The 18,410-nt window shown below is 40.7% G+C and overlaps 1 protein-coding gene across 3 annotated transcripts in view; it reads right to left on the bottom strand.

The window, feature by feature from the left end:
- The window catches only part of pawr (PRKC, apoptosis, WT1, regulator), a 70,080-nt gene extending 64,401 nt beyond the window's left edge, over nt 1-5,679 (bottom strand). The window contains exons 1-2 of one of the 3 annotated variants that reach the window (XM_082510489.1): nt 5,513-5,679; nt 4,576-5,154 (exon numbers count right to left, since the gene is read on the bottom strand). In XM_082510489.1, coding sequence (XP_082366615.1) covers nt 4,576-5,142 — 567 coding nt within the window. In that variant the 5' untranslated portion in view covers nt 5,143-5,154; nt 5,513-5,679. Of the gene's footprint in view, nt 1-4,575; nt 5,281-5,512 lie in introns of all 3 variants that reach the window. The other 2 variants (XM_082510488.1, XM_082510487.1) reach the window with 2 other exon arrangements.
- Between the last annotated feature and the right edge of the window lie 12,731 nt (nt 5,680-18,410).

Below are 18,410 nucleotides of genomic sequence, written 5' to 3' on the forward strand. Positions count from 1 at the left end.
AGAAACTAATTTGGGAACAAACAAGGCAGGGGTGTTTGAATTTAAGGTATTTGCTGATTAATGTCAGTGCAGACTGTATCTGTGAGAGCAGATGAAAGAACCAATGCCAAAACTCAACTGTGCACGAGCCCAATTTGAGTTGCACCACACTGCACTTCATATACAGTTATATACACTTTATCCTGAAACAGTTTTATTGTGTATCCTGACACGCACATGGATTTTTGGTGAAATTTCCATGTGGAAGGAATTCAGATGAAGTGTTTGAATAGACTACAGCTCGCTCTCCGTGAACTCTGTGCAGCTCTGGATGCCTGTGACTGATGTGCTGATTAGCTCAGTTTGAGGTGTGTCCTTTTGTCTGCACCATTTTTAGTTCTCAGTAATGTGTCATGTGATGCAAACACAAAATATCTCTGTGTTTTTCCACATATTCACAACAGGTCTGTTGCTAAACCTGCATTTGCTGCAGGTGCCATTTCACAAGTTGCTCCTGACTGGTAGTGCAGGAAACCTAAGTACACCCTTACTGCTGCCATAGAAATCAAGATATTAAGTAGCAACCAGGTGCTACTAGTCAACTGTCCTGAATTAACCGATCACCTGGAAGCGTGAGCACCTCTATAAAAGCAAAAATTTTGGCAGTTTGTAGAGCTGGAACATTCAGGTGTGAATGAACATGATGTCACAACTTTCCCAGGAGTGGGCGTCCCCACAAATTCACACCTAGGTCACACCCAGACTGTGCAATACCTGGAGAAAATAATAATAATAATAATAATCATCATCATCATCGCAGACTCTACGCGCCTCAGCATGTAAAACATTAATCTTCGTGACAGCCAAGAAAAAGACGGAACAAGTATGGCTTGTTTGGAAGAGTTGCTTTCTTTAGAAATCTTTAGTTTAGCATTTATTAGCTTCAGTGAAGGAAGAGTTAAGAAATCTCAATCTTAATAAGCAGATGCTTCCCTTATCATTTCATCATTGTTGCACAGGTGAATTTGGCCAAACTGACTAGGATTAAATCGAAAGACTAGTTGCAAGTGCATAATATCATTGTAATTGGTTCTTTTGAGCCATTTTCAGTTGAAAACACATTTTTCCTACAACCTAGTTTAGTTTAATTTTAATTAGTCATGTCTGGTTCATGTGTTAACAGGTTAACATGAGTTTGTACGAAGCCTAAAGTGTATTAACAACTCTGTGGTGTCACAAATAACTAAGTTAAACAGGGAGCCCTCTTGTCTCCTGTATCATCCCATCGCCAGAGTGTTAACTGCGTGAGCACTCGGTCCAGCATTGCACCTTAAACCTGTTGACCTCCTTTTCAATGACGCTGCAGACAAATAGCTGCGAGGGGCCGGATAGCTCCACGCTCCCCAGCAGTGTTTGTGGAGCAGACTCAGTCATGTACATGAAACACAAAGTTCACTGGCTGGAGCGGCAGACCACAACCTCATAACTCTCAGAGGTCATGCATTTTTTTTTAAAAAGCAACGGCACAATGAGCGACATGACTCATCACCACAAGACTGCAGGCAGCGTGACCTGATGGGAAACGTGCTTACATCACAACCCAAAACATTTTAAGATGAGAGAACTCACTGAATCTAAACTCTTGTTTTCGCATTCCTCAGACACATACAATGTGCTGTGCAGGTCAAAGGTCAGCATCGGCAACAATGCCCTCGGACCCGCAGGAGTGAGCAGGGTGAGAGAAAGGAGACACCGTCCCGGCTCGCTGGATGAGGTACTGACTGATGCAATGCAGAGCTGGGAGCTTTTATCGGGCCATTATGGCCTCAACAGGCAGAAGATTGGGTTCCCAGGATGCTATGAAATCCCGCTCAGCAGCTATTATGCTGCACAGAACGAGCGGGGAGATAATCCCAGGCATCTCTATTCACACCTGTCCACTAATATTCACATCACAAAGGCAGCTTGTGTGAGCAAGTCTTCATTTGCATAGTTTGGTGTGTCCCCCCCCCCCCCAATCCAACAGGAGGAGAAAAGAGAAAACTTTTCACAAAAGGAGTCCATCTGCCGGGCAACCGGTTTCTGGATTTTTGTGTTTCCATCTGTGTGCAAAGCTCACAGGATCTCAAACCATGAGATAAAGCTTCCATAATTAAAGCTGGATTATAAAACTTACAGTTGGGTAAACATTACTTTTAAATGGTGACACAATGCCAAAAAACTTAGAATATTAAGAAGAATATTAAACTAAAACAACAAAAGCACTACTTTTTTTTTTTCAATACAGATAAAAAAGTAGGAGCTAGCGTCACTAATTCATCAATAAACAGAACAATACAACATCAAAAAACTTTAATTTTATATTTTTTGTAGAATCTGAGTGTTATATTTGAGTTAATGAGGTATACAGTAATTGAAAATCTTTACTTTTTCCTGAAGGGGTTACTGCACCAGAGGCAGTGCAGGAAATGACTTCAAACTGCAACTTTAGGAAGTCTGAAAATACTCAAGACAAATTTAAGATGCTGGAGGTTGATTATAGGAGTACACCCTTTAATGGTGAACTCAAACCAGGCAAGTGTGCTCAAACCAAAGTCCAGTTCAGTAATGAGCGTTTATGCTTCATCGTGCTCGGTTCAGCCCACTAAAACAGATGAGATTGGGAATGGTTCACTGAACTCAGGCGCGGTAATCATCTGGTTTGATTGCACTTCCTTAAGACGAGCTGCTCCGTGCAGTATGACTGAAATGTGATAAATACATGAAGGCAGATGAGAGCACTGTACCCAGAAATAAACAAAAAAGCCTCAAAGTACAAAGAATCATGGCGTCCTCTGATCTGTGCACGAGCGCTTTTCTTTAACTGCAACAAATGCATTTACATAACTGACATAGCTGCCAAACAGATACGATCGTCTAAGCTGGTAACCGTCTGACCCTGCTGACCTTCTGAATAACTGGCACGGGTTTGCGAAAGCATCAGACACGTGTCAAAATGTCCCCGGGGATGCTCCTTCGAAATCACCGGCATAACTATAACGCGAAACACGTGCATTAATCTCATGTTACGCAGGTTTCTGATTGCCCGACTTGAGGAAAAGTTTGGCTTCCCATTCAGGAAATCTGTCACATTATATTTACCAGCAGAGGTACTTCAGCAGCTGAAGACAAAAGTCAAAGATTGATCTTTTGCTGCCTGCAGTCACCTGGGCTTTAGGTCTCCATTTGATCACCGCTAACGGAAGATAAGCGGACCAGTTTAAGCACTGTTATCCAACTCCAGGTGACGACGCTTGACAAAGTATGATGATCACAACCTACCAATCAGAGTTGTGGAGTCAGATGAATACAAATGCTTTCAGCAATGAACCTTTTTTTAAACCTGCATAGTATTTGTCATTTTATTTAACAAATGTAGTGATCTGCCTTCAGCTGTTCATAATTAACTTTTAAATAACAATTAAAAAAACATTAACAGGAATTAGGTTATGTAAATAGTTTACAAGCACACTGGGCACAGTGTTGGACTGCAAGAACATCAGCATCACCATAGCACCCAAGTCTAGTGCACAGAAAACCTGCAGTTTCTTTCATTGGACACTTAAAGCTGAATTCAAAACCAGCAGGTACGTCCATCTTTTATACTCACTATACTTTTCGGGATAAGGACCTGCCTCAGGAAGTTCTACAAACTTTCTCAGACCACAGCACTTCCACTTCTTTCTCCCTCTTCCCCACTCACACAAATCAGCTCACCACCTCATCAGATCACCTCCTACCTCCCCCAATAATAGACGGTTCGCCCACTTTACTACATAATGAGCTGCCTATGGGCTCGATCTAGCATATCTGGCGCAGCCCAGAGTGCTGAAGCCCAGCATTACAGCCTGGCTTGTGACCAGTTTTCAAACGGCTTTGCTCGGCACTGCTGAGCACCTAATAACAGGATGTTAGGCTCCAACTGACAGGCTGGTCAAACTCCAAGTTGTGCTGCCCCAGGGGCATATTGTTCTGGGTGGCTATCAAATAGGAGAATGAAAGGTGGTCAGAATACCATCCCCTTACCAAAAAAGAAACCAACAAAAAACAAAAGGGTGGGCATCTATTCCGAGAATTTCTGTGTAATTTGAGTGTTTTTTCAGTGTTGGCCAAGCTTCATATCAGAGTTCCTGCATGTGTCTGAACCACAGGAATCGGCCAGGAGTGCGAGATGATTTAAATCCAATAACAATGAATGTGCAGCACACATACTGTACACCTCCACCCTCTCCCACCATCTGAGAACTGCTTTCATTTCTCTCCAGCAGAGGCTCGATTAAACCAGACACATGTATGGGAGGAATTTGGAGTGTAGGAAGGCAAGTGGTGTTCAAGTGCAACACACAGAAGCCACTATTTCCTTACAAAAAATAAAAATGCACAAGCATTAAGCATCCACCTATTTCCACATACAAGAGGCTAACTTTCACTAATACTTTTTTGGGAATACTTTTATTCCCAATAGAGAAAAAACATGACCAATCCCAAAATGGGCCTCCAAATTATACCCATTCTGATGTTAAGGTGAATCGCTGCCCTCTTTTTCCCCCGACTCACCTCATTGGATGGTATGTTCACGACACCTGTGGATCTCCTCTTTTCCCTTAACTTCCTCTTCTCGATCTGTCCTTTCCCCTTCCTGGCGCTGGGCCCGGTGCTCTTCTTCTCCTTGCCCTTGCTGCTGGGTGACGGGCTTTCCTTGTCACTGTCGTTGCAAGCCATGGGAGTAGAGTCCTGAGTCTTCTCCGGCTGAGGCAGGGCCTTCTTCAGGTTGCTTCCCGGCGTGGCTGAGGGTGTCACGGGGTGGTGCATTTCCTCCTCGGGCCTCTTTAGAGAAGTGCCAGAGGAGGACCGAGCAACCGCGTAGGAGGAGGGGTGGCAGTTCCCAGCGGAGGAGCTTCGGTCCGGGTTGCCGTTGTTGGTGAACTCGGTGGCCGAAGGAAGAGGAGGAGGAGATGGAGGAGGAACGGCGTTGCGGCTGCTGTTTGTATTACTGGCACCCAAGGGAGTACCAGTGGCTGCGGCAATGTCCCCCAGCATTTTGGCTCTCATTTTCTCCCGTTTTGCCTTCCACTCCTCCAAAAAGTCCGTCGCGGCGCTTGACTTGAATCCGCCTGTGGCCATGATCCCTTTTTTCTGATAAGTTCAAAGTCGAAGGGAGGAAAAAAAAAGTAACTTAAAAGTTGAAGTTGATATGAATTTTCAGCTCTCGGTCGCTGTCCTAATTGCACCACATTCCTCAAGTGATTAACTCGGGAGCTGCTGAAAGGTAGAATGAAAATAAAAAGTCAGGACAAGTAAACTTAGCTGTTCATTATGGAGGTGTTTTCACCTCCACCTCGCGATACTCAGCGTGCAGGACGGGTTTTGTTTAAAAAGAAAGTTTACAAAGTCCGTTTATCTCTAAGGTAACTTTCCGCCCGAAAGAAGAAAGTCAGAGTGTGGAGAAGTTGACGAGAGAACAACAAAGGTATAAATTCAGGTAGAAACCCACCTGAGTGGAGCTGTCTCGGTCGCTGAACTGCTCTTCACGGTCCAACCAGGTGTGCCCGAGCTGCTCTCACATGAACTGCTGTAGTCTGCGGAGCTGGGACCCGCGGCGCTCGCTCTGCCCCTCTGAAAACACCGGCTTGAATCCCGAAAGTGGGCGAACACTTCCGACTAAAGCCGAAGCAGAGGAGGGGCGCTGTGTAATAACTCTTTACTGTTCCCACAGGTGCTTTCGGGTTTAAGGTCATTTGTTAAAGCTTTTACAATACTTATCGGCGATATTTCCATAAAGATAAAGGTTAATATAGTTAATTATTTTTATCATAACATTTCTGTATTTTCATGCTTCCTTATATGTAAGTTGTGTAAAGTGTACAAAGTTTCAAGCAGCTCAGATTCTTTTATTCTGCTTGTATATATTTATATCTTTTTTCAGTTTTAATTATCATATTATTATTATTATTTATTTTATTTTTTTTTACAATTGTTTCTGTTGTTTTTAAATCATTAGCTGGTTTATTTATCTAATTTATCTAATTTAGTATGTGGATACATATATATTTTCTGTTTGCCATTTGTTGTCATTGCACAGGGGAACATATTTCTTCACTGTGAATATGACAATAATTTTCTATAATTTTGAAAAGTATTTATCTATTTTACAAAAAACTAGCCAAGACCAGTAAAATGACTGCAAAGCCCTCCTTACCTTTCTTTAATAAGTGTAAAGAAAGGAAAGGATCGGTTCCATTGTCGAATAGAAATTTGATAAACATTTTCATTTGTATAAGATCTGCATTTATGCTCTTTAGATTAGCTTTGGGGCCTTTTTATTACCTTGCCATAAGAAGAAAAAGTGTAAAGAAGAAGCATTTTCCCCTTTGATGAGCCACCCAGTTACAAAAGCATGATTAACTGCTCCGCAAGAATAAGGGCAAGGTCTGCTGTCATAACATGTGCATGCATATTTAACAGTGCAAAAGCAACAACTCTTCACATGTACAGTTTCTTTTGTAATAAACATGCGTATTTTACTTCTTTATGATCTGAACACTGTCTCTAGGTCTAGAATTCTGTTCACCCCTGTGTAGTTATGCTGGCTTTGCATCACCACTCAGCAATCAAAATTCATTTTTTACAATTTCATTGCTGTTTTCATACTTTTTTTAGCCATCAGTTGGTCAAATTGGACCCTCTGGTGGGTCCAGACCTGTCCTTGAAAATCCATCCACTCCTTGCTTTAAGAGCTTTCTGTAATTCACTGAAAACTTTGTATTTTGCTTTGAGAGTTGAGTGGAAGTTTGAGACTTTGAAAATGTGATTGTTAAAGTCCCTGTACACCTCTGCAGCTCTGACTTGTGTCAACAGCAACAGTGTCGCTGATTTCACGTCTTCAGTGGCCCTTTGATATTTGCACAGTCACAGTGCAACACTTCGGCACAAGGGCATTTCTCAACAACTTCTCTCACGCAGGTCCCACAGAGTCCCTTAGGCACCCGATAACTCACCCAACCAGCTCTGATCAGATGAAAAACCTGCTTTCAGGGAAACTTGATCCCTGGGTAGGGTGAGGGCAACTTTCGATGACTGAGCAGTTCATTTCATCTTATTTTTGTTATGACTTGACAGTTTACAAAAAATGTGCGCTACTCAAAGTTGAAACTTCGTCGACAGCGGGAAACTCCACTTTAAAAATCGACATGCAATTATATCTGTACTCAGTTGTTGCTCTGAAATATCCGAGTCCTCAAAGTACTGAATCATGCGTTCAACAGACAGAACACATGTTTGATAACAATAATAAACCTCCATTACATTAAAAAAGAGCAAAAAATTTCAATCTGAGATCTCAGAAAGAGCCTTTAAACAGGGATATCATCTCCTTTCTGTTTAGATTTGGTGAAAAGATGTTCTGTTTCATTTGACAGTGCCTTAAGGGGATTTGTCTTGGGAGAACAAGGCATAACGAAATGTTAGTGTGAACACTTTCAGTGTGTTTCTTAGACAGGAACAGTCCTTCTAGAAGGAATTCTTTCACCTCAGCATAGCGAAAAGCCTTCAGGCACTTACACGGCCACTTTGTTAGGTACAAACTGTTCAACTGCTTGCTAACAGAAATATCTACTCAGCCAATCACATAACTGCAGCTCTATGCATTTAGACCTGTACACATGGTCACGATGACATGCTGAAATTCAAACCGAGCATCAGAGTGGGGAAGAAAGATGATTTCGCTGACTTTGAATGCAGCACGTTGTTGTTGGTCTGAGTATTTCAGAAGCAGCTGTTTTCATAGGATTTTCCCATCAACAATCTCTGAGGAATGCTTCCTCAGTTTTGTTGAATCGATTCCATAACGAATTAAGGCAAAAAAAGAAAAGAAAAAAGGTAACGGCAACACGCACCTAATAAAGTGGCCGGTGAGTGTATTTAGGGAGTTGTTTTGATGCAGTGTCCAAATTAACTACACTTTTTATGATCATAAAAACTGCGTTGATGATTTCTGGGCCCAAATAAGTCTCAGGATTGTTTGCAATTTCTTAAACATCACAAACTAACTCAAGAAATTCAATTTCAGCTTAGTTTACAAAAAAAGAGAGCAAGATTTCAGTTACACACTGCATATGTGGCTTCAGCAGATTTTCATCTAAATACTAAAGTGAGTATGTCTCAGAGTCTCAAATTTTCTTCTGAACTTACATTCCAAGTGAGAGCAGCATCTTGTTTTCCCTTTTCTCCCGAGAACTGGGCTTGTGAGGTGACAGGTTTGTGATTATACACCCCTTAGAGGCAGGGTAAAATCAATAAGACAATATTCATCTTGTAGTTGCTCGACCAATAAAAAAAATCCACAGTCACAGCATAAAAAAGTCCTGCGGATGATATTACTGACAGCTCGCTGGTTTTCCATTCCCTCTGATAATTTCCTGATACGTGGACAATATTTCTAAGATAGCAAAATGCAGATGTTTGTAACCTGAGAGAAAAGGTAAGCCACAAGCAATCTTCATTTGTGTTTGTCACTTTTTGTAAATGATGCGGATATTTTTATGCGATTACAGCCGTTTCAAACAAAAAACAAGATGAGTCCCAAAGAGTAAAGATTGGTTTCAGGTGAGTAAGCTGAACTGGGTCTGTATTGTAGAGTGGCTGTGGCTGTGGAGCAGGTTGCTTCCTAATCAGAAGGTCAGTGGTTTGATCCCCAGCTCCTCTGGTCTGCATGTTGTCCCAAATGCATTAGTGCGTGTATGAATGTTATAGTAGAAAAACAAACAAAACAACACAAATGGGTGAATAAGGCTTGCAGTAAGAAAGTGCTATGAGAGATCAAATAGAGTAGAAAGGCACTATATAAGCACCAGTCCATTATTCATTGGAAATAACATAATTACAGTTACTTAAATTGCCGCAATGAGCTGTGACACATCAGTCTGTGTTGCTATGATGACTTTATCTCTGTGTTTACGTGAAAAAGCAATTAAAATCCATCCATTCACTTCCGCTTATCCTTTTCAGGGTCGTGGGGGGGCTAGAGCCTATCCCAGCTGTCTTAGGGTGAGAGGTGGGGTACTCCCTGGACAGGTTGCCAGTCTGTCGCAGGGCCAACACATAGACAAAGACAACCATTCACACTCACATTCACTCCCCCATTCACACCTATGGACAATCTAGTGTTTCCAATTAACCTATCCCCACAAACTGCAAGTCTTTGGACGGTGGGAGGAAGCCGGAGTAACCGGGGAGAACCCACGCAAACAAGGGGAGAACATGCAAACTCCACACAGAAAGACCCCGGCCTGATGTTGGAATTGAACTCAGGACCTTCTTGCTGTGAGGTAACATATTCACATATTGTTGGTGTTCACTGTCTTGCCCGATGACACTTTAGGACACATACTGAAGGAGCTGGGAATCAAAGCCACCGATCTTCCCATTAGTGGATGACCTACGCTGTCTCCTGAGCCACGGCTGCCTGACTTCACAGAAACAGGCCTTGGGACTTCTTTATGAAACATCCTGAGGTCTGATCATTGCTTTCAAGAAAGATGCTTCACAAATCCAGTTTACTTCTACTATTAGTGCACAAAGAAAATGCCAGAGAAGCTCTCTTCGAGGACAAGAAGCACAGTGACAGTTTTATGAGGGAGTCAGCAAATGACAAAACTGTTTTCAAGCTCAAGCACAAACTCAAAACAAGGAGTTAATATGATGGGAAGCCGCACAACAGCTACCAGCTCATTATAATACAGCAGGTTTTGCAGCTTTCAGTCGAGTCTATGTATAACTTTGTTTCTAAAAACAAGTCCCAAAGACATTATCATTTCAAACCTGTTCTGGAGTTCTCCTGCATAATGAGCCGAAGTTAGAGGAAGTATAATTAATACAACATCATGCGAGTCCTTGCAGCAAACTGTTGACTGTTGCAAAGCTCCGTTTTCATTACCCTGCATTGCATTCCAGTGATATTCCAGCCACGTTCATGCCATTACCCAACTGTACAAGCACAGGTTTCTCTGCGTGCAGTGATTTAAAGCTGCTATAGGTGCTTACTGTCAGGAACCTAATTTCATGCTATGTTAATAGCCCCATAACTCACCTGTGCTGAAGGATATGAGCCTATTGGTGTTTGATTTGTGTGCGGCCAGCTTGCTCACAAGGGTGCACTGACTTTAAGGGAAGTTTACCATGGATACTCAAATGTACATATCTGAAATAGATTGGCTTACATGTTATTAGTTTGGTGTTTTTCTGCCATAAAGAGCAAAAAATGTGACCTATCCACGTGTCTCAGGAGTGAGTGGGAGGCCAGGCATTCAGCCATTATCTCTGCATGTGCTAACCCTGGTACAGATAATGAGAAAACCTGGGTGGAGCATGGGAGTGAGGTGCCTCTCCTAAAAATAAACCTTGATCTATGGACTCGGGTCACTCTGCTGCATATTTAGCATATTTCTGTCTGCTTTTGAGGAGGGGGAGAAAAAAAAGAATGAGGAACGGGGGTGCTTAAAGGCTGCTGCTAAGTGTTTCCTTTCATGCCAACACAAACGCTGCTGTGCAACTTAAATGCCCAATAGCATTCCAGTAATGCATTACTGAAATAGCCAAGCTCAGGCTCTGTATATAATGAACACTAAATTTGTATTCAAAGTACCCAAGAAGACTCTGAGAGCTTTAATAAGTGGCCCTATCATGCATTTTGTAACCCATAACACATTTATGGTAAAGAGGAATAAAATGCAGCGCTCGCTAGGCTGTAAAATGAGCAGTGCACGTAAAAATATATTATACATAACAGTGTGTAATAGCCACTCTTGCATTCACACATTTTCATTTATTTGACAGTAATGCTGCAGTCAGGAGCTATTAGGTGGGTAATTCTGTAGCGAGCAGACTCAAGCCGAGCTCGCTCCCCCATGAAATTGTTTGTCCAATCTAAGGAAGTATTCAAGAAGTGTTTCTCCCAAGCCTACCAGATGTTTGCACACAGATGTCGAGTGGGCCAGGAGTCCACAGAACAGGGGATTTTCACAAGAGAAAGCCTTGGAAATATTTTTTTGATTTTTAAATGAGAATCTGGTGATTGTGATGTGTTGTTGTTTCATAGAAGAAAAGAGTCACAAATCAGGTGTTCCTGTGATGAATCCACTTCCTTATTTGGCACACCTGTTCATCAGATCATGACATGGTATAAAGACGCAGTCAAAAAGATCTGGTGAAGTTCAAACTGAGCATCAGAATGGGGACGAAAGGTAATTTTAGGGGCTTTGAATGCAGGTTGATGGTACCAGCCAGGCTGGAGTATTTCAGAAACTGCTGATCTACTGGGATTTTCCCCACACAGCCAACTCTAAGTTTTACAGAGAATGGTCTGACAGAAAAATCAACTGAGCAGCTCTGGGTAAAAATACTTTGTTGATGTCAAGGGTTAGAGGAGAATGGCAAGATTGCTACAAGATTATAGGAAGGCAGCAATAACTCAAATAACTGCTTGTTACAACCTGAAGAGGACAACACATTGAAGCAGACAGCAGCTAAAGACCACACCAGGTGTGGTCACCTGTCAGCTAAGAACAGGATTACGAGGCTACAAATTACACGGGCTCACCTAAATTGGACAATAGAAGATTGAAAAAACGCTGTCTGGTCTCGCGAGTCTCGATTTCTACTATGTCATTTGGATCGAAGGGTCAGAATTTGGAATAAATAACATGAAAGCATGCCCGGTATTAGCGGTTTGGGCTGGCGGTGTTGTTGTAATGGCGTGAGGGATTTTCTTGACACACTTTTGGGCCCCTCAGTACCAAATGAAACACTACAGCCTACATGACCATGTCCATTCCTTTATGCCCACAGTGTACTCATCTTCTCATGGCTGCTCCCAACAAACTAACAGAAGAATTAAAGCATGTATGAAGGCAAAAAAGTGTAGCATTAATACATAAATTAATACTGTTTGTGTGTTTAAGTTGAGTATTGCCATATTTGAATAGTAGGCTAGCGCTCTGGAGTTGTAAGTTCATGCTAGCACTGGCGAGCACACTTGATTAGCGAGGCTCATCTGTGACTCGTTATTAATAGAGATGCTAACAGGGCTAACATTGAGTATCTTTTAGGACAAACAATTGTTAAATCAGACTAAAGAGCACCCACCAATCACTCAGCACAGAATGTATGTTTTTAAAAATAGGGGGGAAATTAGCTAGAGAAGCCAGACTGTAAACACACTCTTCAACTCTGTCAAGTTGGGTATTTTAATATGGGCATCAGCTCATTCTGTAGCTTCAAGAGTTCAAGAAGAGCTTGTTTCATGATCAGTCACTTGCTGTCATATAGCTTGAAATATGCTGTATTGGTGTCTATTTGCACAAAGCTCTTTGGCTGCCCAGGGAAAGGGATGTTTGAGGTCAACCTATGCAGAAGCAACAGCGTCATTTTATGTAGACATAAAGGGTGCGCCAATCTTATCATGATCAAACATTAGGAAGTGTTATTCAGAAACTGACACTGCTTTCTCTAGAAATGTATTTAAAAAGACAATTGATGGAATTCTTATCAAACTGGATATATCTCATTTTTGTTTGCTGAAAGGTTTTTCAAGATAAATTATTTTAAAATGTTAACGCTGTTCTCAAAGGTCAGCGCTGCATTACCTCACAATGATGATAATAGAGGCTTGGCTAATCTAAGAGTCTGAAGCTTGATTATTGCAATGTCTCAAAAGCTAAACCAAACTTCAATATCACATAAATGAATACAGGAGGGCATATATTAATAAAACTACTGAATCACTGAATATAAAATACAGGCTATGTGAGCCTGGTAAATGAGGCCAAGAATGTGAGGACGTATAGATTCAAGTTTCTTGGTGGAGAGCTTTTTGTAAAACCCGGAAAGAATACTTCTTTTTTCTTTTTCCCCAAAGTTGATCCTGGATTTATGCTGCTGAGCTTCCTGTTACAGTCCTGTTGTAGTTTAATCCTCCATCATGTCCAGGACTGTGAGTCAGCAGAGCTCAGCACTGAGCTACAACAGCAGGAAGGAAGTTAACCGGACGGAAAGCAGATGGTAGTAGGTGACACACTTCCTATAAGATACCGAAGAAATGCAGCAGTGATCCATTTGCTGATCCATTCATTTTGGCCCTCTAATGAAACGGTTTGAATGCAAGGCACAAATTATAGCAAGTAGGAAGTTTAAAACAAGAAACAGCAGGTTATTCAAGACCAAATGATAAGTCCCTCTTTTAAGAGTATTAATTTTTTCCACCCATTGTATTTGTGATATCATTCTTTTGGTCACTACCCAGAGCTCGTGGCCACAGGTGAGGGTAGGAATGTAGATCAACCGGTAAATCGACCGCTTTGTTTTCACTCTCTCTTCACCACAACAGACCAGATAGAGGTGCATCTGACAAATCTACAGCAACTCCAGAATTTCTGGGGAATGTTTCCAGCGCCTTGTTAAATCTATAACTCAAAAAATTAAGGAGGTAATAGAGATAAATGGTGGTTCAACCCAGTAATAGTAAGATATTCTAATAAACCTGCAGCTTCTGGAATGGCCACTCGATGATGCTAATCATCGCCATGAAAATAACAGATTTACAGCCTGGTACGGAAAAAATATTTGGAGTATATTTTACAATAACTGTATAGGTTGATGATATATAACAAATAAGCTTGTTATTAGGTAATGCTAACAGCTTGCTAACCAAATAAGCTGATTATTAGCTAATGCTACCAGCTTGCTAACCAAGCTTGCTAGCTTTAGCTAATAATTTAGCAATCCACTCTCTAGTTTAATATTTTTCCTTAACATTTCCACTGACTAAACTAGACATTTGTTTAGTCTGTGTGAAAATGAACCCATGCTGATATCCTCAAACTGTAACAAAAGTGTAATGAAGCTAGAATCAGTCTCAGCTTCATCTGTGACTTACCAAAGCCAATTTTTTCTTGATTAATCTAGTCAAAACTACACTCATCTATAGGTTCTTCAGTGTTCCCTTGACAGAGCAGGATGTTTAGTTTCCTGTAAATCCAGCCGACATCTTTTTCTCCTCTTTTCGAGATTCACCCATCGCAATTCAACCCGCCTTGAATCCAATTTTTCTTAACTGATCGTGTTCATCTTTGTTTGTGTGGCAGACTTGAGCTGTCACGTCACCCGTGCACCTCGATTAGTCATCGTTTGTCATCTAGCAAAACCCTGCTGTTTGTCCACAGAGTGAGCCGAGGGTTTTGCTCATCTCTCAGAACCTAAGATTATGCTTGGGAGTTTAAAATTAAAACTGGGAGGAGGTTTGTTTGAGGCACTGTAACGATAGAGTTGGGAAAATACAGGGAGATTAGACCATCATAGTAACAAAAATGAGTGAGAGCATCTCACTTAACCATCGTTGTGGATGGTTCCTAACCTTGAAAAGCAGAGCAAGTCACGTCATGGTGGAGATGACATGACGTGACCATTTAGGTCTGCTGAGATTTCTTGCGCTTTATCGAGTTTTAACATTAGTCACCAACACAAACACAATTGAGAAGTCCAGTTCAGTTCAGTGACTTGAAAAAGCATCTTTTTCAGAAACATACATTTTTGACTTTAAGTCTTAATAAAATATAAAACAGTTGAGTTACATAGGCATTTACTCCTACATGGTTATCATAAAGAGGAAAATTAAAAACAACATAACAACATAATTTGTAGCAGTTACAGCTTGTAGTTACCGCAGCAATTTCCTAATGTTGTAAACCCGCTCAACATTTGGCAATAAAACCCTTTCTGATTCTGAAAATCTCACCACTAGATGTCAGTAGCTGAAAACGGAATTCTGTTTTCTTATAATTCTAGATACAGTAGCCACTGTATGACAAACAACGGTACCTGGCGTTCATATGTAATAAGTCACTCCGCTCTCTGATACGGGTTGATGAGTCAGTGTTTGTTTCTGTCCAATAGAAAACAAGTGGTTGAGAATATCCTGAACTAGCTAGCAGCTAAATATTAGCTGCTGCTAGCCTAAGCTCTTTAAACTTTTTTTTAAAGAGAATAAAACGATAGTATGATGAATTTTAAAAAGTACTTTTATACACGTTTTCATAGCTCAGAACCCTGACTTCAGTTCAGACTTGAGGTGAATAGGAAGACGATGACGTTTTATCCAGATGTTTGTTGTTTCTTTCTGTCTTTCTTCTGTCACATTTTTGCTTACTTGGTAGAGGGGACCTTTTTTAGATGATAGATCAGCGGTCCCCAAACTTTTTTGCGTCACGGACCGGTTTATGCCCGAAAATATTTTCACGGACCGGCCTTTAAGGTGTCACGGATAAATACAACAAAATAAAACTAGTACCGGTACCGAAAAAAAGAAGATTTATTCATAACTCACGTGAAAAGACCCAGGAAAACAGAGTTAACGATAAAAACGATAACAAAATAATGCTGAAAACCGATAAGAACCCTGAAAACCATACATTTCACACCTGAGCCTCAACTCTCGCGGCCCGGTACCAAACGACTCACGGACTGGTACCGGTCCGAGGCCCGGGGATTGGGGACCGCTGTGATAGATGATACCAGAATTCATCAAGCTGTTGAAAGATGTAAGTAGACACTAATCGGTGGGTTTTTCTATTAAATAACCTTAAAAACTTACTGACTCAACCTTGAGTCAATTAGTGATGGGTCGGTCGCGAACGAAATGGCTCTTAGAGCCAGCTCCTTATCGCGAGCAGTGTTTTTTTTCCTTTTCTTTCTCTCAACCTCTCTCTCGCACTTTTTTCCCGCTTCACTCCGCATGCGAGCCTTGTGCTTTACGCTGGGAAGAGGGGGGAGGGGCGGTAGTTACACTCAGTAGCACAGGAACAGAGCAGGAGGGAGAGAGAGAGAGAGAAAGAGCCAGGGACAACAACGTCACATTAGAAAGGTATAGTAATCATCCACAACTATTTTCAGTTGCAGATGATAAAGGATTCAGAAAGTTTATTCATACAGGCCCATATGACAGAGAATATCTCAACTCTGCATATTTTTATATATTTTATTTTATTGTTTACTCTATTTAATTTGTAAAATATGTGTATACACACACACACACACACACAGAAAAATATTTAGTATACACATCCAGAAATGCATATACTATTGTATATTGTACATATATTAGTTTCAGATGTAGCCATTCTTGTATTCTGCTTGTTTACGTTATTGTATTTTGCACAACTCTGTTGCTTGTGAAGCTCGCACACAAGAATTTCACTCATATGTACTGTACCAATGTACCTGCACATGTGATGTGACAATAAAAGTGATTTGATTTGATATGCATGTTCTTTTTGTTTTCATATTATAATTTATATTTAATTGTGTTGTGGTTTGTAGTGTTTTGTGTTGTTTCACTTTAAATTTGTAAAAGGAAAAAGCTGAAAATTTAAATAGTTAAAAGTTGAAATGTGAATAGTTAATTTTTGTATTATATGATTTATTTATTACATTTTATGTGGAGTAAATAAAAGTATATATACGGTGGCCCCTACAGACAAAGCACATACAAACTTCAAAATACGTACGAACTCTGAAGCACGTACAAACTCCAAAACACGTAAAAACTCAAAACACGTACAAAAGACAACAGAAGTGCTCCAGGATGCTAGGCGCAGTGTTGAGCTTTTGTTACCTAGTGGCTACACAAGCCAGCAAGTACCAACGACTGGATTTGGTATGTGGTAATAACAGGTAAATGAACTTTTTTTAAAAAAATTATTTGACTACATTTTAATGCTTGTGTATAAATACACAAACAATACACATATGCTTTCATGCTTTCAATTGTGTAATTTAGGTGATCTAGGTAGCTCTGTTTTGGAAGTTCAGTTCATGCTAGAAATGTGTTTTGGAGTTTGTACGTGTCTTGTCTCTAGGGGCCACCGCATATATTTATGTATAAACATTTATAAATAAAACCACTTTTTTTACATTAGTAATTCCTTTTGTGCATAATTTTATATTATTGTTAATAATAAATTAATTAAAGCAACAAAACAACCTGAAGAGTCGGTTCAGAGCTGAAAGAGCGCTTTTTAGTGAGCCGAACCGAAAGAGCCGGTTCTCTAAAAAGAGCCGGAAATCCCATCACTAGAGTCAATGACTTTTGGGGGAGCGCGCCCCAAGTGGCCAGTGGGGGAACTGCAAGTTGTGGTACTCCAGCCTGGAAGATTGCCACTTTGCATGGTCCCATTATTGACCCTGATGATTGGCCCAAAACATCTCAGTAATTATTGGACAGATTATCATTTAATTTTCTACATTTAGTCACCAGATGATGAACTCTAATTAGGCTAAAAATCTGAAGTACATTGGTTGAAGTATTTTTGAATTCAATTAAACCATCTTACAAATTACCCAGTTTTAGTGATGATAATCATGGTTCCTAAAGCATCCCACCAACACACACGAAGTCTAAAATTTCCTATAACTCCAGGTTAAACTCTTGCCTGTATACACTGAGTCCTGGTGTTTTCTTCCAGTTTGAAACAAACATCAAAGACAGGGAGCATTAATTCAAACCATTTTTTCCCTATAACTACATGGAGTCACACTCAAGGCCAGGAATCTTCTTTTCCAATCATCTGTCAAAATCCTCATGAAGACATTTTGCTCGAGACGCTCGAGGAAGCATGTCCATATCACAGTCAAGATGCAGACCACACTTCTTAACCACATGCTGAGGCAATGGAAAATAGAACAGCAAGACACTTTTGCATGACTTTAGGCAATTACAACATATACCACAGCTTAATCGCAAAGCTTTATCTAAGGATTGGAAATCATCACAGACGCAGACAGCTACTGACGAAACAGGGAAAAGGCTTGCTGCAAAGGTGTTTCCTCACATGGTCTTTACAAAAAATGTCAGTGGTATGTAGTGGAAGGTCAGTTACTTAATGTGCATGCGTGTTTTCTGATTCTTCACTTTATTCAGAACCCAGTATCATCCTCTGGGTTTCCATTAAAAGCAGCGAAGCAGTGTAGGCTGAGGAGTGTGAATACTACTGCAGGGATTTTAAGCTCAGGAAGGAAACTGAGCACAACACGAGCTACATGTCACGAGTGTGTGAGCTGTGTACGTTTACATCTTTGAAGCAAAATATAAAGAAAGACTGATCAGAACTGGAACTGAGTGGCTCAGACTGCCTTGGAATAATTAAATGGTACATAGTTCACATGATAGTCTGCAAACTTGAGCACCATCTACTGGTAGTAACAGAACCTCAAGAGGTTCAATCTAGCCTGGAAAGGCAGGAGGAATAAGGGGTATATAAAAAAATAAGCTATTAAATAATGTATGCATACTAAATGGCAGGATTTAAAGACTGCAATGATTTTGCCTCAGATTAAAGAATGAA

Source organism: Aulonocara stuartgranti, assembly GCF_965226115.1.
Source record: "Aulonocara stuartgranti genome assembly, chromosome: 17".
NCBI classification, from domain to species: domain Eukaryota; kingdom Metazoa; phylum Chordata; class Actinopteri; order Cichliformes; family Cichlidae; genus Aulonocara; species Aulonocara stuartgranti.